Consider the following 26,624-nt stretch of genomic DNA (forward strand, 5'->3'; position numbering starts at 1 on the left):
GATCGGACTAAAAAGAAAACTGCGTCACTGTAAAAGCGTGCGTTTCTGTCCGACCTGCATACAACTAAAGTACACAGCACTGCATCTCATAATAATAAAAAAATATCCTATAGTTCCAAAACTGCCTTAAATTACCCCTTCAGTCAGTCTCTTCACAAACTAAGGGTAAACGTGATTAACCCCTTAAAGTTTTCATAAAATATCACATATGCCAGTGCCTGCCAAACTGCCCAACTAAAAACCTAACTTTATGGTCTTGTTCCATGAAATAATCCACTAGAGGAATTAACCTTAAGAGTGTTATCCTTCAATACCTAGAAGGCAAATGCACTTACCTGCCGATCCAGCTGCAGTGCAGGAACAGCTTTTTAGGTGTAAAAGATACTCCACTCTCTATCAGGGACCTAAAGAAAAAGAAAGAGCAGAGTAACCAACCCTGGCTTTCTATGAAGGGGTAGCAATAATGTAAGAAATAAAGCAAAGACAAACTCGCCGCTTTCTAACTGCTAATAGCCACCATTACTCTTACTTAAGAGATTGACATGGACACAACATAACCCCAATCCTTGCTTGCAGGGAAAATTACCCATAAAAGGATTAAATATCTTTAGACACCATCTTCGCACAGCCTCCATTTCCAAAGGCAAAGAGAATGACTGGGGATTATGGGTAAGGGAAATTACACTTAGCAGCTTTGCTTGTGTGCTCTTTGCCTCCTCCTGCTGGCCAGGAGTTGAATATCCCACTAGTAATTGGAATGAAGTTGTGGACTCTCCATGCCATAGGAAAGAAATTGTCCACTCCCCCCCTTCTTTGTAGTTATTCTGTCCTCACTATCTACATGCCCCACCAATCACACAGTGAATATTTGATTAAAAAAAAATAGAGAGAGGAGAGCAGACACTGTTTATGCACACCTTTCTTTCCATCCTGCAAACAGCATTTGTTTTCAAGCTCCTTAAACTACAAGTGAGCAGATAAACAGTAGTACATGCACATAGTTGCCTTGTGATACTGGACTGTGTATATTTATTTTAGAAATTCCGGTCAGTATTAAGGACTATTAAGGGTTAAATACCTTTCATCACTGAGGACTAGAAGGGATTTTTGGGTAATCTTATTTTATGATTAACTTTGGTTGACCTTATGGGACTTATTCTTCTGAGTGGCTACTAGAGGATTGGGTTTAAAGTACTGTGTTTTATGTATTTTTTTGTAATAAAGTGTATTTTTTGCTTAAAGAAATATAAAACCAAAAATATATATACACATTCATATACATACATACATACATACATAACAGATTAGAGCATGTCATTTTCGACAATAATGGCCCTTGAAACAGATGAAAGGGAATTTAAACTAACCTTGTTCCAGCCACAGCACCATCATTTTTTCCTAATGGCTCGTCTAATTCAACTCCACACCATTCTCCTTTTGCAAAATCTGTTTCACCCAGGAAGCGTATGACACCAGCTTTGGAGCCACTTACCTAAAAACAAAAGGAGAAAGTTTTACCAGCTATATGCACAGGTTATTTAAAGGGACAGTAAAGTCAAAATTAAACTTTCATGTTTAGGATAGAGCATGCAGTTTTAAACAACGTTCCAATTTACTTCTGTTATCAAACTTGCTTTGTTCTCTTGGTATCTTTAATTGAAGAGTAAAACTAGCTATGCTCATAAGAGCTCCGGAGTGTGCACGTGTCTTTAGTACTCTACGGCAGCAGTGTTTTGCAACATTATGTGTAGCTTTGTTATACAATGTTGCAAAACACTGCTGCCATGGAGTACACTCCTGAGCTCTTATGAGCCTGCCTATATTTACTCTTCAATAAAAGATACCAAAAGAACAAAGCAAATTTAATAACGGAAGTAAATTGGAAAGTTGTTTAAAATGGCATGCTTTATCCTTATCATGAAAGTTTAATTTTGACTTTACTGTGCCTTTAGCAGCATAATAAAGCAATGCTAAACTCTTTTTATAGAAGTTTATTTATCATTAAACACATTTTCAAACCAAACTGAAAATGTGTTTACTAGTTTTAAATTACAGGTAAAAACGAATTGTAATCTCACTAGTTTCTTTAATCAAAGAGATGGATTTGGTGGTTTGTAAACAGAGAAAAAATAAGCAAGAATTGTGAGATATACGTGCGTGAGTACAGGTAGAACAAATTAAATCAGCCAGAAACAACAGAAGTTAATATATACAACGCTTATCATTGCAGTACATTTTAAGACACATTAAAAATATCCTCAATAAACAATTTTAATCAATATACTTGGCACAAAAAAATAGTGATATAGTTTTAAATATACAAAGAGAATATAATTTACCTATTGTGTCCTCTAGGTTTTTAAAAAAGGTTGCAGTTTAAGAGTTTTGTTGATGTATACATAAAAACAGTAAGATAAATTAAATTAAATATATTAGTAAAGCACTACACAATATGCTTACTGCCTTAAAAGGGAAATGAAACACTAAATAAATGCTACTTCTAATTTTATAATCAAAGCAAAGATTATCCTAAGTTTAATATGTAAATGTATTTTTTAATGAATTTGTTTAAATATTGACAAAATAAGTGTAAGGTTTTAGTGCCCATAAAGCTATAAGAGCCCCATGTGTTACCTAGGTTGTTTATCATTATGGATATAATAAATTAAAAAACAAAGGTTCACATGACACACCATGCAAGAATTACATTATGACAAAATGTAATCATATTAAAAAAAAGTCTTAGGACTTTAATTATGTATTGCTAACAACAATCCTTTTTTTTTAGTAAAAAGCTGATAATTCACCGTCAGCCGGTAAGGCCAGTCGAATACCTGGTCGCATGGCGGGGAGGTATTAGTGGCAGAAATAGCAAGGCTCTTATGCCACTTTACAGATAACTAGGTTAGGTCTCATCTGGAATATTGGGTGCAGTGAGACCATATATCCATGATATAAATAAACTAGAAACTGTCCAAAGTAGAGATACTAAAATGGTACATGGTTTAAAATAAAACACATACAGATAAATAAATACTCTATGATCCCAGAGACAGAACTTTTTTTCACTTTGAGATAATATTTTTCTGAAGGTCATTTTTAAATAAAATAAAATTTTAAAATTAGGCAGTTACACTAAATCACCAGTTCAATTGCAATGTGTTGGTTAACAGGAGAATAAAGCAATTTGTAAAGTTTTATAATATAGTGCAGTAGTTGAAAATTGCATTGCAAATTAGCTGAGACAAAAAAGTAAAATGCCTCTTGAATAAATTTGTTTCCTTTTCTCTTGGTCTTACATAGAAATGTAATAATAAAAAAATGCATTGCACATAAGTATGGGTTACATAAAAAAAAAAATAACAGCTTTGCAGACTGGGAAAGGCTAGGGGTCAGGTTTGAAAAAATCCCTCAGACCGAGCCAACAATCAGTTGGTTGTGCAAAGCTGGGGAATGGGTAGTAAAGGCGTTATCTATCTTTCTAAAGAAAACAAAAAAATTGTAGAGGGTAGCAGATTCAGGAGAAATGTGAGAAGCAGTTTTATTTTTTTGGTGGATTCATGGAATAAGCTTCCAATACAGGTGGTAAATACAAGGACAGTAAAAGAATAAGAAAAATGCCTGGAACATGTATAAGGTTATCCTAAGAAAACAATAACATGAGCAGACTATCTGCCTTTTTGGCTCTTATCTACTATCAAAAGCTATGTTTCTATGTTATTGCTTTTATTTTTTCTTTCTTTCAAATTGTTCCACTGGGCAGAGTGTCAGTGTGTAGTACAAAATTTAGAAAAGTAGGATACTGGTTTAAAACCTATCTACATAAAAATGGTAACCATAGCCTAAACAAGCAAATGATAATGCCCCAGACAATTCCTTTCACTTGTATTTAGGCAAGGTGGACAGTCTTTTTAGACGTAGATAGATAGAAGACAGTGAGAATAAGCGATAGAAAGTATGATAAAGAGAAGTTTGTCAATTATCAAAATGATTTATTTTCTGCTTTGTATTCTGATCAAGTTCCCATCTAAAATTTGTAACATATTACAATGCTAATAGATCGCTGAGATAATATTCATTTAAAACATAATACAAAAGCAAATAAAGAAACAAAAATTTCTAACCAAAACTCTGTCCCCTAGTTTAAGCTCCCGTTCTCCCTTCTTGACTGATCCAGTTTCAGACAAATTGGATATAGATTCACTTGCTGTTCTTGTAAGATTACTTAGTTGGGCTGGTGTGGATATGTCCTTAGCAGGAGGAGAAGAGCTCTTTAGAGGTGTTGCTGTAGGTACTGGAGCTGAAGCAGTAACAGGAGAAACAACATTTGTAGAAGACACAGCGGTTGGTGAGGTAGCTCTTGATGTAGAAGCTGTTTCTGTTCCATTGGTCTCATCCTCCAATGGCTTGCGTGATAACTTTGATGGTCTGGTAAAAATCCCCCTTGAGGCATCACACTGAAAATAGCGAACACCTGCTACAGCTCCATCATTTTTACCAATTGTTTCATCTAGTACAATACCAGCCCACTGTCCTGGGGCAAATTGGGTCTCCCCAAGAAATTGAATGTATCCAGGCTTATTGCCATTAACCCAAACACGTTCTCCAACTCGGTAATCATCAACAAACTTTTCATTTACTTCTGGAGTGGGTGCAGCTATTGATTTATCCAATGCGCCAGCTTTAATCGAGGGAGCTAAAATGAACAGACAAGAAAAAGGTGAGAAATGGAACACTTTGTTTTAAAAGAAACAAACATTGAAAAAGAATGTACAAAAATAAAAATTCACACACTTAGGGCCAGATTACAAGTGAAGGGTTATTTAACGCCCCCGCTTGAGTATTAACTGTGCTAGAAGCTTTTTGTGTGCGCCCGGTTGCGCTCGTATTATGAGTTGAAAGAAGAACATTTTCGCTTGCGCTTTAACCTGACGTGCGTAAAAAGCAGAACTTACAATTAGGGCTGCAACTAAGGATTATTTTCATAATCGATTAATCGGCCGATTATTTTTTCGATTAATCGACTAATCGGATAAAAAGAGAATCAATAATAGTTTTCTATGTTTTAAATAAAATCCACTTATTGAGTGTTACAAATAAAAACTTCAGACTAAAACTTTACATTAACACAACTGTTTCTTCAATTTTTATGCAGCAGAGCACAGTTTTATAATTAAACAAAACCACAAACTGTTTGAAAAGAGGTAGAACTAGAAAGAGTTAGACTATCACTGTTAATAACATTCTGTTATTCACTCTTTCAGAAACTTTGCATTGAAATGCAAAAATCTCAACATGTCCACATGCTTCTGGCTAAGGTTGGTTCTCTGTTTGCAGCTATATTTCCTGCAGCAGAGAAAAGGCTGTTGAGGTGTATAAGTAGGGTTTTGCCAATTTCACCAAAGTGGGATATTTTTCTTTGTTAGCTCTTCACCAATGTCAAGTGTTTTCTACCTTGACAAGGGGCCTCTCAATAAAGTAACCCTTAACTTCATTCTAACATAAATATATCTTGAATATCTATATGCAATGGTAAATAACCAGCTATAAGGTTAAGGGAAATATCTAGTCCGCTCTAAAAATAACGGATATATACTTATAAAGGTTGAATCTGGTACATATCACAATTTATTAAAAATTATAAAAAAACAATAAAAAACAAAATCAAAAGCGCTAAGGACTGTATATCAATAACAGGACAAAGCCTTACACATTAATTTATACAGTACATATATTCAGCAATAGCAAGCAATACGCTAATAATTGTGCAAACAGATAATAGTGCACATCAATTTAAATAACTCCCATCAATCTAGAGGCAAGGTGTAAACAACAAGATTGGCACCATATCATGAAAAGCATAGTTCCAAATCACCAGATTTAATATAAACAATCCAAATGATGACTATTATATCTGGGTTGCACATAAGCCAGGGGTAGTTGTAAACATATACTGTCCTGAAAAAGTGAAAAGTAGACATCTGTAGACGTCCTTTAGGCTAAGGACATAACCATAAAACACAATACCATATGCAGGAGTTCATTGGAGTGAAGCAGCTGGTGTTGTGCACAGACCAACTAATCGATCAATCAATTATGAGATTCGTTGACAACTATTTTCATAATCGATTATGGCGATTAGTTGTTGCAGCTCTACTTACAATATTGTACGCGATAAGCTATTCCCCCATAGAAGTCAATAGAGGGAAAGAAAAAAAAAACTAAAAACACCCAAATTGTGCGCAAATCTGATCGCATATTCTCATGTGTGCTAACCCGACATGAACATACGAATATTTCACATACAAGAATATGTATCATACAAAATTATATATAGGTATAGATATAAACAGGAATATATATTTATAAATACTTCTCCTATGTGCAGAAAATAGGAATGTGAAATATTTATAGTAAATACATAGATATATAGATAGATATAGAGACACATAAATATACACACATATATATATATATATATATATATATATATATTATAAGTGTGTGTATGTATATATATATATATATATATATATATATATATATATACATACATACACTTATAATATATATATATATATATATATATATATATATACAAACAAGTTAACGTCCAGCACCAATTCTGTCCTCGGTAAGGGTGCAAGCAGCCGCTGTCTCACCTTGACAGGTATTAATATGCAAAATAGAAATGGCTGCAGCACTCCAAGTTGTTTCTTTATAACATTTTTATTACAAGCAGTCCCTCATTAATCCACCGGGACGCCCCATTGTGGCAAGCGTTGATTCAGTCTTGTCAAATATAGCCACTTTTCTAGATAAAATACTTAAACCAATAGTGTCCAAACTATCATCTTATTTGGAGGATTCTACTGAATTCCTCAATAGGCTTAATGAGATTAAACTAAATGGCCAAGAAAACCCTATTCTAGTCACCTTAGACGTTAAAAATCTATACACAAGTATTCCCCATGTAGGGGGTGTACAATCAGTGAAACAATACTTGGTTAAGGAACAAATATATACAGGTTCACAAATTAATTTCATAATTGAATTATTGGCATTTGTATTGAACAACAATTATTTTCTATTTGGTGACATGTACTACCGGCAAAAGAGAGGCACCGCTATGGGTGCTAATATGGCGCCACCATAAGCAGGCATATATATGGGCACATTTGAAGATGATTTCATCTATTCTAATGAACTGTTTAAACAGCATGCTTGCGTATGGTGGCGCTATATAGACGATGTATTTATGATATGGTTAGGCAATGAAGATACTCTTGAGGTGTTTCTTAAACAAATCAATTCAAACCCGGCTAATATTGAATTTACTATGCAGTATGATAGAAAATGTATTGATTTTCTGGATGTGACTGTAGCAATAGAAGAAAATAAGTTTAAAACTGATCTTTTTGTTAAAAAAACTGATAAAAATACGTTTCTATCATATACAAGTTGTCATCCAGAAAATACAATTAAATCTCTACCGAAATCACAATACATTCGTGTTAAACGAATAGTGAGTGATGAAGATGTATGCAATAGAAGGTTACTTGAAATGGGACAAAAATTTAAACAAAGGGGTTACCCGATAAAAATATTAGATGATGAATTAAAAAAGGTCAATCAAATCCCTTGTAATCAACTTTTACAAAAAACATTGAAAAACAAACAGATGGAGAGAATTCCATTTGTAAGCACATACAATGTCAATAGTAAGCAGATATTTGGTATTGTCAAAAAACATTGGCATATTTTAAAAAACAATTATCAGGATATAAAAGAATTTCAATCTTTTCCATTGCTATCATACAAAAGACCTAAAAACCTAAAGGACTATTTAATCAAAACCGACATAGGTAGTAGTAAGACAAGAATGTCATTTTCAAAAAAGAAAGGCACTTTTCCCTGTTATAATTGTTCACATTGTAGCTGTGTGATCAAAGGCAGTGAGGTTGTCCACCCATACACGGGTAAAAAGTATAGGATTAATGGTTTGTTTACTTGTCAAACGGATCATGTCATATATTCTCTAAAATGTCCCTGTGGATTAATATACATAGGGGAAACTACCCAAAAAATGAAAGACAGACTCACACAACACAAATACACCATACGTAAGGCCATTTCAGATTTACCTGTATCTGCACACTTTAAAGAGAAAAACCATAATGTTAACCAGTTAAGGTTTCAAATCCTTGAACATGTTCCAATACAGAGAAGGGGACAGGATAGGGTTAAAAAACTACAGCAGAGAGAGGTTATTTGGATCAATAGACTAGAAAGTATGCACCCTAAAGGTTTAAATAAAGACTATAACCTGTTCTTGTTTCTATAATGAGTTGATTGTGATAATTTACTGTAAACTTTCTTTCTATGATTTAGATCAAGATTCACATAAAGAAAAGAGAACAACTTGAAAAAAGAGATGTGCTGAATAACATAATATAAAAATAGGATGTTTGAAAAAATATAAGGATTTTATTTTGAATGCTGTTGTTATGGTTTACATAGAGTAAATAATATTAGAGTGTATGCATTCCCCTGTTTAACATCCATCAGAGATAAAACATATCTTGCAAGATTAGAATTTAGTTGTTAGTTTGATTACTGTTTTTAATAAAATAAAGATTTTTTTAAAATAGTATAAATGAATGGTAATGAAAAATCACTAACATGAAATTATCTCACATAATTCACAGATAAGATAATGAAATATTAAGGTCACTTTATATTTTCCTCACAGTAACACTAAATATTTAATAATAAGAAGGTGTTTAAAGAATTACATAAATTGAAAATCACAAGGTTTTTTGTATAAAAAATGCATAGTTATGATTATGAAACAAAATCACTGTTTATTGATTATTTTTATTCTGTTGAAAGAATATGTATTATCACAATTGTAATTATTTACACCTGTGTTGTGTCACATGGACTGCCTATAAAAGGTGGAGTTGGATTATGTACTAATCACTTGGCTTGAGAAAGGGCAGAGGCCCGAAACGTCGCCTGTATTTCACTGCTTGTAATAAAAATGTTATAAAGAAACAACTTGGAGTGCTGCAGCCATTTCTATTTTGCATATATATAACATAATTTATGTAAGAACTTACCTGATAAATTCATTTCTTTCATATTAACAAGAGTCCATGAGCTAGTGACGTATGGGATATACATTCCTACCAGGAGGGGCAAAGTTTCCCAAACCTTAAAATGCCTATAAATACACCCCTCACCACACCCACAAATCAGTTTAACGAATAGCCAAGAAGTGGGGTGATAAGAAAAAAAGTGCGAAGCATATAAAATAAGGAATTGGAATAATTGTGCTTTATATAAAAAAATCATAACCACCACAAAAAAGGGTGGGCCTCATGGACTCTTGTTAATATGAAAGAAATGAATTTATCAGGTAAGTTCTTACATAAATTATGTTTTCTTTCATGTAATTAACAAGAGTCCATGAGCTAGTGACGTATGGGATAATGACTACCCAAGATGTGGATCTTTCCACACAAGAGTCACTAGAGAGGGAGGGATAAAATAAAGACAGCCAATTCCTGCTGAAAATAATCCACACCCAAATAAAGTTTAACAAAAAACATAAGCAGAAGATTCAAACTGAAACCGCTGCCTGAAGAACTTTTCTACCAAAAACTGCTTCAGAAGAAGAAAATACATCAAAATGGTAGAATTTAGTAAAAGTATGTAAAGAGGACCAAGTTGCTGCTTTGCAGATCTGGTCAACCGAAGCTTCATTCCTAAACGCCCAGGAAGTAGATACTGACCTAGTAGAATGAGCTGTAATTCTCTGAGGCGGAATTTTACCCGACTCAACATAGGCAAGATGAATTAAAGATTTCAACCAAGATGCCAAAGAAATGGCAGAAGCTTTCTGGCCTTTCCTAGAACCGGAAAAGATAACAAATAGACTAGAAGTCTTACAGAAAGATTTCGTAGCTTCAACATAATATTTCAAAGCTCTAACAACATTCAAAGAATGCAACGATTTCTCCTTAGAATTCTTAGGATTAGGACATAATGAAGGAACCACAATTTCTCTACTAATGTTGTTGGAATTCACAACTTTAGGTAAAAATTCAAAAGAAGTTCGCAACACCGCCTTATCCTGATGAAGAATCAGAAAAGGAGACTCACAAGAAAGAGCAGATAATTCAGAAACTCTTCTGGCAGAAGAGATGGCCAAAAGGAACAAAACTTTCCAAGAAAGTAATTTAATATCCAATGAATGCATAGGTTCAAATGGAGGAGCTTGAAGAGCCCCCAGAACCAAATTCAAACTCCAAGGAGGAGAAATTGACTTAATGACAGGCTTTATACGAACCAAAGCTTGTACAAAACAATGAATATCAGGAAGAATAGCAATCTTTCTGTGAAAAAGAACAGAAAGAGCAGAGATTTGACCTTTCAAGGAACTTGCGGACAAACCCTTATCTAAACCATCCTGAAGAAATTGTAATATTCTCGGTATTCTAAAAGAATGCCAAGAAAAATGATGAGAAAGACACCAAGAAATATAAGTCTTCCAGACTCTATACTATATCTCTCTGGATACAGATTTACGAGCCTGTAACATAGTATTAATCACAGAGTCAGAGAAACCTCTTTGACCAAGAATCAAGCGTTCAATCTCCATACCTTTAAATTTAAAGATTTTAGATCCTGATGGAAAAAAGGACCTTGAGACAAAAGGTCTGGTCTTAACGGAAGAGTCCACGGTTGGCAAGAGGCCATCCGGACAAGATCCGCATACCAAAACCTGTGAGGCCATGCCGGAGCTACCAGCAGAACAAACGAGCATTCCTTCAGAATCTTGGAGATTACTCTTGGAAGAAGAACTAGAGGCGGAAAGATATAGGCAGGATGATACTTCCAAGGAAGTGAAAATGCATCCACTGCCTTCGCCTGAGGATCCCGGGATCTGGACAGATACCTGGGAAGTTTCTTGTTTAGATGAGAAGCCATCAGATCTATTTCTGGAAGTTCCCACATTTGAACAATCTGAAGAAATACCTCTGGGTGAAGAGACCATTCGCCCGGATGCAACGTTTGGCGACTGAGATAATCCGCTTTCCAATTGTCCATACCTGGGATAGAAACCGCAGAGATTAGACAGGAGCTGGATTCCGCCCAAACCAAAATTCGAGATACTTCTTTCATAGCCAGAGGACTGTGAGTCCCTCCTTGATGATTGATGTATGCCACAGTTGTGACATTGTCTTATCTGAAAACAATGAACAACTCTCTCTTCAGAAGAGGCCAAGACTGAAGAGCTCTGAAAATTGCACGGAGTTCCAAAATATTGATCGGAAATCTCACCTCCTGAGATTCCCAAACCCCTTGTGCCGTCAGATACCCCCACACAGCTCCCCAACCTGTAAGACTTGTATCTGTTGAGATTATAGTCCAGGTCGGAAGAACAAAGAAGCCCCCTGAACTAAACGATGGTGATCTGTCCACCATGTCAGAGAGTGTCGTAAAATCGGTTTAAAGATATTAATTGAGATATCTTTGAGTAATCCCTGCACCATTGATTCAGCATACAGAGCTGAAGAGGTCGCATGTGAAAACGAGCAAAGGAGATCGCATCTGATGCGGCAGTCCTAAGACCCAACATTTCCATGCATAAGGCTACCAAAGGGAATGATTGTGACTGAAGGTTTTGACAAGCTGATATCAATGTTAAACTTCTCTTGTCTGACAAGGACAGAGTCATAGACACTGAATTTATCTAGAAACCTAAAAAGGTTACCCTTGTCTGAGGAATCAATGAACTGATTGGTAAATTGATCCTCCAACCATGAACTTGAAGAAACAACACAAGTCGATTCGTATGAGATTCTTCGAAAATGAGAAGACTGAGCAAGTACCAAGATATCGTCCAAATAAGGAAATACCAAAACCCTATTCTCTGATTACAGAAAGAAGGGCACCGAGAACCTTTGAAAAAAATTCTTGGAACTGAGGCTAGGCCAAACAGTAGAGCCACAAAACTGGTAATGCTTGTCTAAAAAGAGAATCTCAGACACTAAAAGTGATCTGGATGAATCGGAATATGCAGATACACATCCTGTAAATCTATTGTAGACATATAATGCCCTTGCTAAACAAAAGGCAGGATAGTCCTACAGTAACCATCTTGAATGTTGGTATCCTAACATAACGATTCAATAATGATAGATCCAGAACTGGTCTGAAGGAATTGACCTTCTTTGGTACAATGAAGAGATAAAATAAAACCCCAGCCCCTGTTCCAGAACTGGAACTGGCATAAATACTCCAGCCAACTCTAGATCTGAAACACATTTCAGAAATGCTGAGCCTTGCTGTGTCAACTGGGACACGGGAAAGAAAAGAATCTCTTAGCAGGAGGCCTTAACTTGAAGCCAATTCTGTACCTTTCTGAAACAATGTTTCTGAAACCAGAGATTAAGAACGGAATTGATCCAAATTTCTTTGAAGAAAACGTAATCTGCCCCATACCAGCTGAGCTGGAATAAGGGCCGCACCTTCATAGGTACTTAGGAGCTGACTATAGGTTTCTATAAGGCTTGGATATATTCCAAACTGGAAATAGTTTCCAAACTGATACCGCTCCTGAGGATGAAGGATCAGGCTTTTGTTCCTTGTTGTGAGGAAAGGAACGAAATGATTATTTACCCTGGAAAGAAAGGGAAAGCAAAGTTGACTTAGAAGACATGTCAGCATTCCAAGTTTAATCCATAAAGCTTTTCTAGCTAAAATAGCTAGAGACATATACCTGACATCAACTCAAATGATATCAAAAGATGGTATCACCAATAAAATAATTAGCATGTTATAGAATAATAATAATGCTATAAAATTATGATCTGTTACTTGTTGCGCTAAAGCTTCTAACCAAAAAGTTGAAGCTGCAGCAACATCCGCCAAAAATATAGCAGGTCTAAGAAGATTACCTGAACATAAGTAAGCTTTTCTTAGAAAAGATTCAATTTTCCTATCTAAAGGATCCTTAAATGAAGTACTATCTGCCATAGAAATAGTAGTACATTAGCAGGAGTAGAGACAGCCCCATAACCTTAGGGATTTTTGTCCCAAAAAACTCTAATCTGTCAGATGGCACAGGAAATAATTTGCTTAAACGTCTAGAAGGAGTAAATAAATTACCCAAATTATTCCATTCCCTGGAAATTACTTCAGAAATAGCATCAGGGAAATAAAACACTTCTGGAATAACTACAGGAGATTTAAAAACCTTATTTAAACGTTTACATTTAGTATCAAGAGGACCAGAATCCTCTATTTCTAATGCAAATAACACTTCTTTAAGTAAAGAACGAATAAATTCCATCTTGAACAAATACAAAGATTTATCAGCATCAACCTCTGAGACAGAAACCTCTGAACCAGAAGAACCATTATCAGTATCAGAATGATGATGTTCATTTAAAAATTCATCTGAAAAAAAGAGAAGTTTTAAAAGACTTTTATGTATACTAGAAGGAGAAATAACAGACATAGCCTTCTTAATGGATTTAAAAAATAAAATCTCTTATGTTATCAGGAACACTCTGAAAATTAGATGTTGACGGACAGCAACAGGTAATGTAATAGTACTAAAGGAAATTTTATCTGCATTAATAAGTTTGACATGACATGCAATACAAATAACAGCTGGAGAAACAGATACCAAAAGTTTATAGCAGACTTAGCTTGGTAGCTCCAGCACTGTGCAGTGATTTTCCTGTAGTATCTTCTGACTCAGTTGCAACGTGGAACATCTTGCAATATGTAAAAGAAAAAAACAACATATAAAGCAAAATTGATCAAATTCCTTAAATGACAGTTTCAGGAATGGGAAAAAAATGCCAGTGAACAAGCTTCTAGCAACCAGAAGCAATAAATAATGAGACTTAAATAATGTGGAGACAAAAATGACGCCCATATTTTTTAGCGCCAAAAAAGACGCCCACATTATTTGGCGCCTAAATGCTTTTGGCGCCAAAAATGACGCCACATCCGGAACGCCAACATCTTTGACGCAAAATAACGTCAAAAAATGACGCAACTTCCGGCGACACGTATGACGCCGGAAACGGAAAAGAATTTTTGCGCCAAAAAAGTCCGCGCCAAGAATGACGCAATAAAATGAAGCATTTTCAGCCCCCGCGAGCCTAACAGCCCACAGGGAAAAAAGTCAAATTTTTGAGGTAAGAAAAAATATGATAATTCAATGCATAATCCCAAATATGAAACTGACTGTCTGGAAATAAGGAAAGTTGAACATTCTGAGTCAAGGCAAATAAATGTTTGAATACATATATTTAGAACTTTATAAATAAAGTGCCCAACCATAGCTTAGAGTGTCACAGAAAATAAGACTTACTTACCCCAGGACACTCATCTACATGTTTGTAGAAAGCCAAACCAGTACTGAAACGAGAATCAGTAGAGGAAATGGTAAATATAAGAGTATATCGTCGATCTGAAAAGGGAGGTAAGAGATGAATCTCTACGACCGATAACAGAGAACCTTATGAAATAGACCCCGTAGAAGGAGATCACTGCATTCAATAGGCAATACTCTCTTCACATCCCTCTGACATTCACTGCACGCTGAGAGGAAAACCGGGCTCCAACTTGCTGCGGAGCGCATATCAACGTAGAATCTAGCACAAACTTACTTCACCACCTCCCTTGGAGGCAAAGTTTGTAAAACTGATTTGTGGGTGTGGTGAGGGGTGTATTTATAGGCATTTTAAGGTTTGGGAAACTTTGAGAGAGAGCGCAAAAGAGAGAGAGCGCAAAAGAGAGAGAGCGCGAAAGGGAGCGCGCGAAAGAGAAAGAAAGAGCGAAAGCGAGCGAGAGAGCGAGCGAAAAAGAGAGAGAAAGAAAGAGAGAGAGAACGCGAGAGAGAACGCGAGAGAGAGCGCGAGAGAGAGCGCGAGAGAGAGCGCGAGAGAGAGCGCGAGAGAGAGCGCGAAAGAGAGAGAGCGCAAAAGAGAGAGAGCGCAAAAGAGAGAGAGCGCAAAAGAGAGAGAGCGCAAAAGAGAGAGAGCGCAAAAGAGAGAGAGCGCAAAAGAGAGAGAGCGCAAAAGAGAGAGAGCGCAAAAGAGAGAGAGCGCAAAAGAGAGAGAGCGCAAAAGAGAGAGAGCGCAAAAGAGAGAGAGCGCAAAAGAGAGAGAGCGCAAAAGAGAGAGCGCAAAAGAGAGAGAGCGCAAAAGAGAGAGAGCGCAAAAGAGAGAGAGCGCAAAAGAGAGAGAGCGCAAAAGAGAGAGAGCGCAAAAGAGAGAGAGCGCAAAAGAGAGAGAGCGCAAAAGAGAGAGAGCGCAAAAGAGAGAGAGCGCAAAAGAGAGAGAGCGCAAAAGAGAGAGAGCGCAAAAGAGAGAGAGCGCAAAAGAGAGAGAGCGCAAAAGAGAGAGCGCGCGAAAGGGAGCGTGAAAGAGCGCGAGAGAGAGCGCGAAAGAGAGCGCGCGAAAGAGAAAGAAAGAGCGAAAGCGAGCGAGAGAGCGAGCGAAAAAGAGAGAGAAAGAAAGAGAGAGAGAACGCGAGAGAGAGCGCGAGAGAGAGCGCGAGAGAGAGCGCGAGAGAGAGCGCGAGAGAGAGCGCGAGAGAGAGCGCGAGAGAGAGCGCGAGAGAGAGCGCGAGAGAGAGAGCGAGAGTGCGAGAGAGAGCGAGAGAGAGAAACGCATTGCATCAAAAAGATATTAAAGTGTTTGTTTTAATAACATTCTGGAAGTTTGTCTTTTATCTGATGACCCAGCTTCAGCTGATCTTTCTAATCAGCAAGAAATTCCGGTATGGACGAGAGAATTCCAGTATTCACAGCAACCCCCAGCAAAGGAATAGCTGACAGTGTACTAGCCGCTGTATTAAGTGCTAGCCTGCGTTAAGCATCGGTCACAGTACCGATGGTGAGCATATTACTTTCTGTGTGCTAAACAATCTAACTATTCGTATAACTCTATGAGGCGCCCTCTTCTTTTTTCTTGGTGCTATCAGAAGCACATGAGATTGTTCCATAATGATCTTGGAGATCACCCTTGGAAGAAGAACTAAAGGCAGAAAAATGTAAGCAGGTTGGTAAAACCAAGGAACTACTTAAAGGGACACTGTACCCAAAAAAATTATTTCGTGATTCAGATTGAGCATGCAATTTTAAGCAACTTTCTAATTTACTCCTATTATCAAATTTTCTTCATTCTCTTGGTATCTTTATTTGAAATGCAAGAATGTAAGTTTAGATGCCGGCCCATTTTTGGTGAAGAACCTTGGTTGTCCTTGCTGATTGGTGGATAAATTCATCCACCAATAAAAAAGTGCTGTTCAGAGTACTGAAACCAAAAAAAGCTTAGATGCCTTCTTTTTCAAATAATGATAGCAAGAGAACGAAGAAAAATTGATAATAGGAGTAAATTAGAAAGTTGCTTAAAACTGCATGCTCTTTCTGAATTACAAAAGAAAAAATTTGGGTTCAGTGTCCCTTTAAGCATCCACCATCTCTGCCTGAGGATCCTTGGATCTGGAAAGATATCTGGGAAGTTTCCTGTTAAAACGAGAGGCCATCAAATCTATTTCTGGAAGACCCCACATTTGTACAATTTGATAAAACACATCTGGATGGAGAGACCACTCCGCCGGATACAAAGTCTGGCGACTGAGATAAGAGTTGGACTCCGCCCAAGATAGTATCCAAGATACTTCTTCCATTGCTAAAGAGCTGCGAGTCCCTCCCTGATGATTGGCATATGTCACTGTTGTGATATTGTCTGTCTGAAAACAAATGAAAAGTTCTCTCTTTAACAGATGCCAAGCCTGAAGAGTTCTGAAGATAGCACAGAGTTCTAAAATATTGATTGGTAATCTTTCCAAACCCCTTGTGCAACCTGTGAGACCCCCAGACAGCTCCCCAACCTGAAAGACTTGCGTCTGTTGAGATCACAGTCCAGGAAGGACGAACTAAAGAGGCCCCTTGAACATCTGATGATGGTCCAACCACCACGACAGAGCGAGTTGAATGTTGGGATTTAAGTATATTAGTTGTGATATCCAAGTATAATCCCTGCACCATTGATTCAGCATGCAAAGCTGCAGAGGTCTCATACGAAAACGATCAAAGGGGATCGCATCCAATGCTGCAGTCATAAAACCTAAAAAACTTCCATGCACATAGCCACTGAAGGGAACAATCGAGACTGACAGTTTATACCAATTTTATTTGTCTCTTGTCTGTTAAAGACAAAGTCATGGACACTGAATCTATCTGGAAACCTAAAAATGTGACCTTTGTCTGAGGAATCAAGAAACTTTTGTAAACTGATCCTCCAACCATGCCTTTGAAGAAACGACACTAGTTGTTTTGTGTGAGATTCTGCAGAATGTAAAGACTGAGCTAGTACCAAGATATCGTCCAAATAAGGAAACACTGCAATACCCTGCTCTCTGATTACAGATAGAAGGGCACGAGAACCTTCGAAAAGATTTTTGGAGCTGTTGCTAGGCCAAATGGAAGGGCAACTAACTGGTAATGCCTGTCTAGAAAAGAGAATCTCAGAAACCGATAATGGTCTGGATGAATTGGAATATGAAGATAAGCATCCTGTAAATCTATTGTGAACATAAAATGCCCTTGCTGAACAAAAGGCAGAATAGTCCTTATAGTCACCATCTTTAAAGTTGGGACTCTTACAAAATGATTTTAAAAAGTTTCAGATCCAGAACTGGTCTGAAAGAATTCTCTTTCTTTGGGACAATGAATAGTTTGAATAGAACCCCAAACCCTGTTCCTTTAGAGGAACTGGAACAATCACCCCTGAAAGCTCTAGATCTGAAACACACTTCAGTAAAGCCTGAGCCTTCACAGGATTTGTTGGAACATGAGAAAGAAAGAATCTTCTCATTCGATACCCTTGAGACACAATATTCTGTTCCACTAATTCTGAACGGAAACTGATCAAATTTCCTGAAATTATTTCAATCTGCCCCCCACCAGTTGAACTGGATTGAAGGCCGCACCTTCATGCAGTCTTGGGGGCTGGATTTGGTTTCTTATAAGGCTTGGTTTTATTCCAATTTGAAGATGGTCTCCAATTGGAACCAATGGCCTTAGGGGAGGGAGTCGACTTTTGTTCCTTATTCTGACGAAAGGAACGAAAACTATTAGGAGCCTTAAATTTACCTTTAGACTTTTTATCCTGAGGTAAAAAAACTCCTTTCCCCCCAGTAATAGTGGAAATAATAGAATCCAATTGAGAACCAAATAGATTCTTACCCTGGAAAGACAAAGATAATAATCTAGATTTAGACACCATGTCAGCATTTCAAGATTTAAGACATAAAGCCCTTTTGGCTTAAATAGCTAAAGACATATTTAATATTAATCTTAATAATGTCAAATATAGAATCACAAAATGAAATGATTAGCATGTTGAAGCAGAAGAATAATGCTGGATAAATCATGATCTTCTACCTGACAAGCTCAACTGTCCAACCAAAAAGTTGAAGCAGCAGCCACATCAGCCATAAATGGCAGGTCTAAGAATATAACCAGAATGTAAATAAGCTTTCCTTAGATGAGATTCAATCAAAGGATCCTTAAAAACAAAATTTATGCTTACCTGATAAATTTCTCTCTCTTGTGGTGTATCCAGTCCACGGGTTCATCCATTACTTGTGGGATATTCTCCTTCCCAACAGGAAGTTGCAAGAGGACACCCACAGCAGAGCTGTCTATATAGCTCCTCCCCTAACTGCCACTCCCAGTCATTCGACCGAAGACAAGCAAGAAAAAAGGAGAAACTATAGGGTGCAGTGGTGACTGTAGTTTAAAAATTAAAAACACCTGCCTTAAAGTGACAGGGCGGGCCATGGACTGGATACACCACAAGAGAAAGAAATTTATCCGGTAAGCATAAATTTTGTTTTCTCTTGTAAGGTGTATCCAGTCCACGGGTTCATCCATTACTTGTGGGATACCAATACCAAAGCTTTAGGACACGGATGAAGGGAGGGACAAGACAGGAACTTAAATGGAAGGCACCACTGCCTGCAAGACCTTTCTCCCAAAAATAGCCTCCGAGGAAGCAAAAGTATCAAATTTGTAGAATTTAGAAAAAGTATGAAGCGAAGACCAAGTCGCCGCCTTACAAATCTGTTCAACAGAGGCCTCATTTTTAAAAGCCCATGTGGAAGCTACCGCTCTAGTGGAATGAGCTGTAATTGTTTCAGGAGGCTGCTGGCCAGCAGTCTCATAAGCTAAACGGATTATGCTTCTCAGCCAAAAAGAAAGAGAAGATGGCGAAGCCTTTTGGCCTCTCCTCTGTCCAGAGCAGACAACAAACAATGCAGATGTTTGACGAAAATCCTTAGCAGCTTGTAAATAAAACTTTAAAGCACGAACCACGTCAAGATTGTGTAATAGACGTTCCTTCTTTGAAGAAGGATTAGGACACAGTGACGGAACTACAATCTCCTGATTGATATTCTTACTAGATACCACCTTAGGAAGAAATCCAGGTTTGGTACGCAACACTACCTTATCTGTATGGAATATCAGATAAGGGGAATCACATTGTAAGGCAGATAACTCTGAAACTCTTCAAGCCGAAGAGATAGCTACCAAAAACAGAACTTTCCAAGATAAAAACTTGATATCTATGGAATGCAGAGGTTCAAACGGAACCCCTTGAAGAACTCTAAGAACTAAATTTAAACTCCATGGCGGAGCAACAGGTTTAAACACAGGCTTGATTCTAGCTAAAGCCTGACAAAACGCCTGAACGTCTGGAACATCTGCCAGACGCTTGTGCAGAAGAATAGACAGAGCAGAAATCTGTCCCTTTAAGGAACTAGCTGACAAACCCTTCTCCAATCCTTCTTGGAGAAAAGATAATATCATAGGAATCCTGACTTTACTCCATGAGTAACCCTTGGATTCACACCAATGAAGATATTTACACCATATCTTATGATAGATTTTCCTTGTGACAGGCTTTCGAGCCTGAATTAAGGTATCAATGACCGACTCAGAGAAACCACGTTTTGATCAAATCAAGCGTTCAATCTCCAAGCAGTCAGCCGCAGAAAAATTAGATTTGGATGTTTGAATGGACCCTGGAGTAGAAGGTCCTGCCTCAGCGGCAGAGTCAATGGTGGAAGGGATGATATGTCCACCAGATCTGCATACCAAGTCCTGCGTGGCCACGCAGGTGCTATCAAAATCACTGAAGCTCTCTCCTGCTTGATCTTGGCAATCAGACGAGGGAAGAGAGGAAATGGTGGGAATACATAAGCCAGGCTGAAGGACCAGGGCACTGCTAGAGCATCTATCAGCGCTGGCTGGGGATCCCTTGACCTGGACCCATAACAGGGAAGCTTGGCGTTCTGACAAGACGCCATCAGATCCAGTTCTGGTTAGCCCCCAGCTGGGCAACCCCCGGATGAAAAGTCTGCCGACTTAGAAAATCCACCTCACAGTTCTCTACTCCTGGGATATGGATAGCTGAGAGATGGCAAGTGTGAACCTCTGCCCATAGAATTATCTTTGAAATTTTTACAGTGTGAATAAGGGACTAAAGCAGCATTGCACCCACTTGCAAATGGATGATTAACCCCTTAGGCACCAAACCGGATTGAAAAACGTTAAAAAAAACTCAAAAATCAATTGAGCACCATGCCACAGCTCTGCTGAGGCTCCTACCTGCCCTTAAATACGATTTTGTGCAGAAATAACCCCTTTGAAATGGTTCTCAGATGCCAGAGGACTCATCTAGGGAAGTTGGATGTCTCAGTCAGTATTAAAACTGCGCAGTTAGAGCGCTAAAATAGGCCCCTCCCACCATGTACTGGATGTTAGAGGGGCCTTAAGAAAAACATAATTTATGTAAGAACTTACCTGATAAATTCATTTCTTTCATATTAGCTAGAGTCCATGAGCTAGTGACGTATGGGATATACATTCCTACCAGGAGGGGCAAAGTTTCCCAAACCTCAAAATGCCTATAAATACACCCCTCACCACACCCACAAATCAGTTTAACGAATAGCCAAGAAGTGGGGTGATAAAAAAAAAGTGCGAAAGCATAAAAAATAAGGAATTGGAATAATTGTGCTTTATACAAAAAAATCATAACCACCACAAAAAAGGGTGGGCCTCATGGACTCTTGCTAATATGAAAGAAATGAATTTATCAGGTAAGTTCTTATATAAATTATGTTTTCTTTCATGTAATTAGCAAGAGTCCATGAGCTAGTGACGTATGGGATAATGACTACCCAAGATGTGGATCTTTCCACGCAAGAGTCACTAAAGAGGGAGGGATAAAATAAAAACAGCCAATTCCTGCTGAAAATAATCCACACCCAAAATAAAGTTTAAATGAAAACATAAGCAGAAGATTCAAATTGAAACAGCTGCCTGAAGTACTTTTCTACCAAAAACTGCTTCAGAAGAAGAAAACACATCAAAATGGTAGAATTTAGTAAAAGTATGCAAAGAAGACCAAGTTGCTGCTTTGCAAATCTGATCAACCGAAGCTTCATTCCTAAACGCCCAGGAAGTAGAAACTGACCTAGTAGAATGAGCTGTAATCCTCTGAGGCGGAGTTTTACCCGACTCAACATAGGCATGATGAATTAAAGATTTCAACCAAGATGCCAAAGAAATGGCAGAAGCTTTCTGGCCTTTTCTGGAACCGGAAAAGATGACAAATAGACTAGAAGTCTTACGGAAAGTCTTAGTAGCTTCAACATAATATTTCAAAGCTCTAACAACATCCAAAGAATGCAATGATTTCTCCTTAGAATTCTTAGGATTAGGGCATAATGAAGGAACTACAATTTCTCTACTAATGTTGTTGGAATTCACAACCTTAGGTAAAAATTCAAAAGAAGTTCGCAACACTGCCTTATCCTGATGAAAAATCAGAAAAGGAGACTCACAAGAAAGTGCAGACAATTCAGAGACTCTTCTGGCAGAAGAGATAGCAAAAAGGAACAAAACTTTCCAAGAAAGTAATTTAATGTCCAATGAATGCATAGGTTCAAACGGAGGAGCTTGAAGAGCCCCCAGAACCAAATTCAAACTCCAAGGGGGAGAAATTGACTTAATGACAGGTTTTATACGAACTAAGGCTTGTACAAAACAATGAATATCAGGAAGATTAGCAATCTTTCTGTGAAAAAGAACAGAAAGAGCAGAGATTTGACCTTTCAAGGAACTTGCGGACAAACCTTTATATAAACCATCCTGAAGAAACTGTAAAATTCTCGGAATTCTAAAAGAATGTCAGGAAAAATGATGAGAAAGACACCAAGAAATATAAGTCTTCCAGACTCTATAATTTATCTCTCTAGATACAGATTTACGAGCCTGTAACATAGTATTAATCACAGAGTCAGAGAAACCTCTTTGACCAAGAATCAAGCATTCAATCTCCATACCTTTAAATTTAAGGATTTGAGATCCTGATGGAAAAAAGGACCTTGCGACAGAAGGTCTGGTCTTAACGGAAGAGTCCACGGTTGGCAAGAGGCCATCCGGACAAGATCCGCATACCAAAACCTGTGAGGCCATGCTGGAGATACCAGCAGAACAAACGAGCATTCCTTCAGAATCTTGGAGATTACTCTTGGAAGAAGAACTAGAGGCGGAAAGATATAGGCAGGATGATACTTCCAAGGAAGTGATAATGCATCCACTGCCTCCGCCTGAGGATCCCGGGATCTGGACAGATACCTGGGAAGTTTCTTGTTTAGATGAGAAGCCATCAGATCTATTTCTGGAAGTTCCCACATTTGAACAATCTGAACAAATACCTCTGGGTGAAGAGACCATTCGCCCGGATGCAACGTTTGGCGACTGAGATAATCCGCTTCCCAATTGTCTATTCCTGGAATATGAACCGCAGAGATTAGACAGGAGCTGGATTCCGCCCAAACCAGAATTCGAGATACTTCTTTCATAGCCAGAGGACTGTGAGTCCCTCCTTGATGATTGATGTATGCCACAGTTGTGACATTGTCTGTCTGAAAACAAATGAACGATTCTCTCTTCAGAAGAGGCCAAGACTGAAGAGCTCTGAAAATTGCAAGGAGTTCCAAAAACAGAATTTATGCTTACCTGATAAATTACTTTCTCCAACGGTGTGTCCGGTCCATGGCGTCATCCTTACTTGTGGGATATTCTCTTCCCCAACAGGAAATGGCAAAGAGTCCCAGCAAAGCTGGTCACATGATCCCTCCTAGGCTCCGCCCACCCCAGTCATTCGACCGACGGACAGGAGGAAATATATATAGGAGAAACCATATGATACCGTGGTGACTGTAGTTAGAGAAAATAATTCATCAGACCTGATTAAAAAACCAGGGCGGGCCGTGGACCGGACACACCGTTGGAGAAAGTAATTTATCAGGTAAGCATAAATTCTGTTTTCTCCAACATTGGTGTGTCCGGTCCACGGCGTCATCCTTACTTGTGGGAACCAATACCAAAGCTTTAGGACACGGATGAAGGGAGGGAGCAAATCAGGTCACCTAAATGGAAGGCACCACGGCTTGCAAAACCTTTCTCCCAAAAATAGCCTCCGAAGAAGCAAAAGTATCAAATTTGTAAAATTTGGCAAAAGTGTGCAGTGAAGACCAAGACGCTGCCTTACATATCTGGTCAACAGAAGCCTCGTTCTTGAAGGCCCATGTGGAAGCCACAGCCCTAGTGGAGTGAGCTGTGATTCTTTCAGGAGGCTGCCGTCCGGCAGTCTCATAAGCCAATCGGATAATGCTTTTAAGCCAAAAGGAAAGAGAGGTAGAAGTCGCTTTTTGACCTCTCCTTTTACCAGAATAAACAACAAACAAGGAAGATGTTTGTCTGAAATCTTTAGTAGCCTCTAAATAGAATTTTAGAGCACGGACTACGTCCAAATTGTGTAACAAACGTTCCTTCTTTGAAACTGGATTCGGACACAAAGAAGGTACAACCATCTCCTGGTTAATATTTTTGTTGGAAACAACTTTCGGAAGAAAACCAGGCTTAGTACGCAAAACCACCTTATCTGCATGGAACACCAGATAGGGCGGAGAACACTGCAGAGCAGATAACTCTGAAACTCTTCTAGCAGAAGAAATTGCAACCAAAAAAAAAACTTTCCAAGATAATAACTTAATATCTACGGAATGTAAGGGTTCAAACGGAACCCCTTGAAGAACTGAAAGAACTAGATTTAGACTCCAGGGAGCAGTCAAAGGTCTGTAAACAGGCTTGATCCTAACCAGAGCCTGAACAAATGCTTGAACATCTGGCACAGCTGCCAGTCTTTTGTGAAGTAAAACAGATAAAGCAGAGATCTGTCCCTTCAGAGAACTTGCAGATAATCCTTTCTCCAAACCTTCTTGTAGAAAGGATAGAATCTTAGGAATTTTTATCTTGTTCCATGGGAATCCTTTAGATTCACACCAACAGATATATTTTTTCCATATTTTATGGTAAATTTTTCTAGTTACAGGCTTTCTAGCCTGAATCAGAGTATCTATTACAGAATCTGAAAACCCACGCTTTGATAAAATCAAGCGTTCAATCTCCAAGCCGTCAGTTGGAGGGAAACCAGATTCGGATGTTCGAATGGACCCTGAACAAGAAGGTCCTGTCTCAAAGGTAGCTTCCATGGTGGAGCCGATGACATATTCACCAGGTCTGCATACCAAGTCCTGCGTGGCCACGCAGGAGCTATCAAGATCACCGAGGCCCTCTCTTGATTGATCCTGGCTACCAGCCTGGGGATGAGAGGAAACGGTGGGAATACATAAGCTAGGTTGAAGGTCCAAAGTGCTACTAGTGCATCTACTAGGGTCGCCTTGGGATCCCTGGATCTGGACCCGTAGCAAGGAACCTTGAAGTTCTGACGAGACGCCATCAGATCCATGTCTGGAATGCCCCATAATTGAGTTATTTGGGCAAAGATTTCCGGATGGAGTTCCCACTCCCCCGGATGGAATGTCTGACGACTCAGAAAATCCGCTTCCCAATTTTCCACTCCTGGGATGTGGATCGCAGACAAGTGGCAGGAGTGATCCTCCGCCCATTGAACTATCTTGGTCACTTCTTTCATCGCCAGGGAAGTCCTTGTTCCCCCCTGATGATTGATATATGCAACGGTCGTCATGTTGTCTGACTGAAACCTTATGAATTTGGCCTTTGCTAGTTGAGGCCAAGCTCTGAGAGCATTGAATATCGCTCTCAGTTCCAGAATGTTTATCGGGAGAAGAGACTCTTCCCGAGACCATAGACCCTGAGCTTTCAGGGATTCCCAGACCGCGCCCCAGCCCACTAGGCTGGCGTCGGTCGTGACAATGACCCACTCTGGTCTGCGGAAGCTCATTCCCTGTGGCAGATTGTCCAGGGTCAGCCACCAACGGAGTGAATCTCTGGTCTTTTGATCTACTTGAATCGTCGGAGACAAGTCTGTATAATCCCCATTCCACTGTCTGAGCATGCACAGTTGTAATGGTCTTAGATTAATTCGTGCAAAAGGAACTATGTCCATTGTTGCAACCATCAATCCTATTACTTCCATGCACTGCGCTATGGAAGAACGAGGAACAGAATGAAGTACTTGACAAGAGCTTAGAAGTTTTGATTTTCTGACCTCTGTCAGAAAAATCCTCATTTCTAAGGAATCTATTATTGTTCCCAAAAAGGGAACTCTTGTTGACGGGGACAGAGAACTTTTTTCTTTGTTCACCTTCCATCCGTGAGATCTGAGAAAGGCTAGGACGATGTCCGTATGAGCCTTTGCTTTTGACAGGGACGACGCTTGAATCAGGATGTCGTCCAAGTAAGGTACTACTGCAATGCCCCTTGGTCATAGAACCGCTAGAAGGGACCCTAGTACCTTTGTGAAAATCCTTGGAGCAGTGGCTAATCCAAATGGAAGTGCCATAAACTGGTAATGCTTGTCCAGAAAAGCGAACCTTAGGAACTGATGATGTTCCTTGTGGATAGGAATATGTAGGTACGCATCCTTTAAATCCACGGTAGTCATAAATTGATTTTCCTGGATAGTAGGTAGGATCGTTCGAATAGTTTCCATTTTGAACGATGGTACCCTGAGAAATTTGTTTAGGAGCTTTAGATCCAAAATTGGTCTGAATGTTCCCTCTTTTTTGGGAACTATGAACAGATTGGAATAAAATCCCATTCCTTGTTCTCTTATTGGAACTGGATGTATCACTCCCATCTTTAACAGGTCTTCTACACAATGTAAGAATGCCTGTCTCTTTATTTGGTTTGAAGATAATTGAGACCTGTGGAACCTTCCCCTTGGGGGTAGTTCCTTGAATTCCAGGAGATAACCTTGAGAAACTATTTCTAGCGCCCAAGGATCCTGAACATCTCTTGCCCAAGCCTGAGCAAAGAGAGAAAGTCTGCCCCCCACTAGATCCGGTCCCGGATCGGGGGCTATCCCTTCATGCTGTTTTGGTAGCAGTGGTAGGCTTCTTGGCCTGCTTACCCTTGTTCCAGCCTTGCATTGGTTTCCAGGCTGGTTTAGGTTGTGAAGTATTACCCTCTTGCTTAGAGGATACAGAATTAGAGACTGGTCCGTTTCTGGGGCCCTTTCCCC

The 26,624-nt window shown here is 38.7% G+C and overlaps 1 protein-coding gene across 5 annotated transcripts in view; it reads right to left on the minus strand.

Moving 5' to 3' along the window:
* Positions 1-26,624, minus strand: part of CLIP1 (CAP-Gly domain containing linker protein 1) — an 868,764-nt gene that overhangs the window by 598,801 nt on the left and 243,339 nt on the right. For all 5 annotated transcript variants that reach the window (XM_053701760.1, XM_053701761.1, XM_053701758.1 and 2 more), the window contains exons 3-4: positions 4,125-4,696; positions 1,368-1,492 (exon numbers count right to left, since the gene is read on the minus strand). In XM_053701760.1, the coding sequence (XP_053557735.1) occupies positions 1,368-1,492; positions 4,125-4,696 (697 nt within the window). The remainder of the gene's footprint in view (positions 1-1,367; positions 1,493-4,124; positions 4,697-26,624) is intronic.

The sequence above is a fragment of the Bombina bombina genome, chromosome 2, assembly GCF_027579735.1.
Source record: "Bombina bombina isolate aBomBom1 chromosome 2, aBomBom1.pri, whole genome shotgun sequence".
Lineage (NCBI taxonomy): Eukaryota > Metazoa > Chordata > Amphibia > Anura > Bombinatoridae > Bombina > Bombina bombina.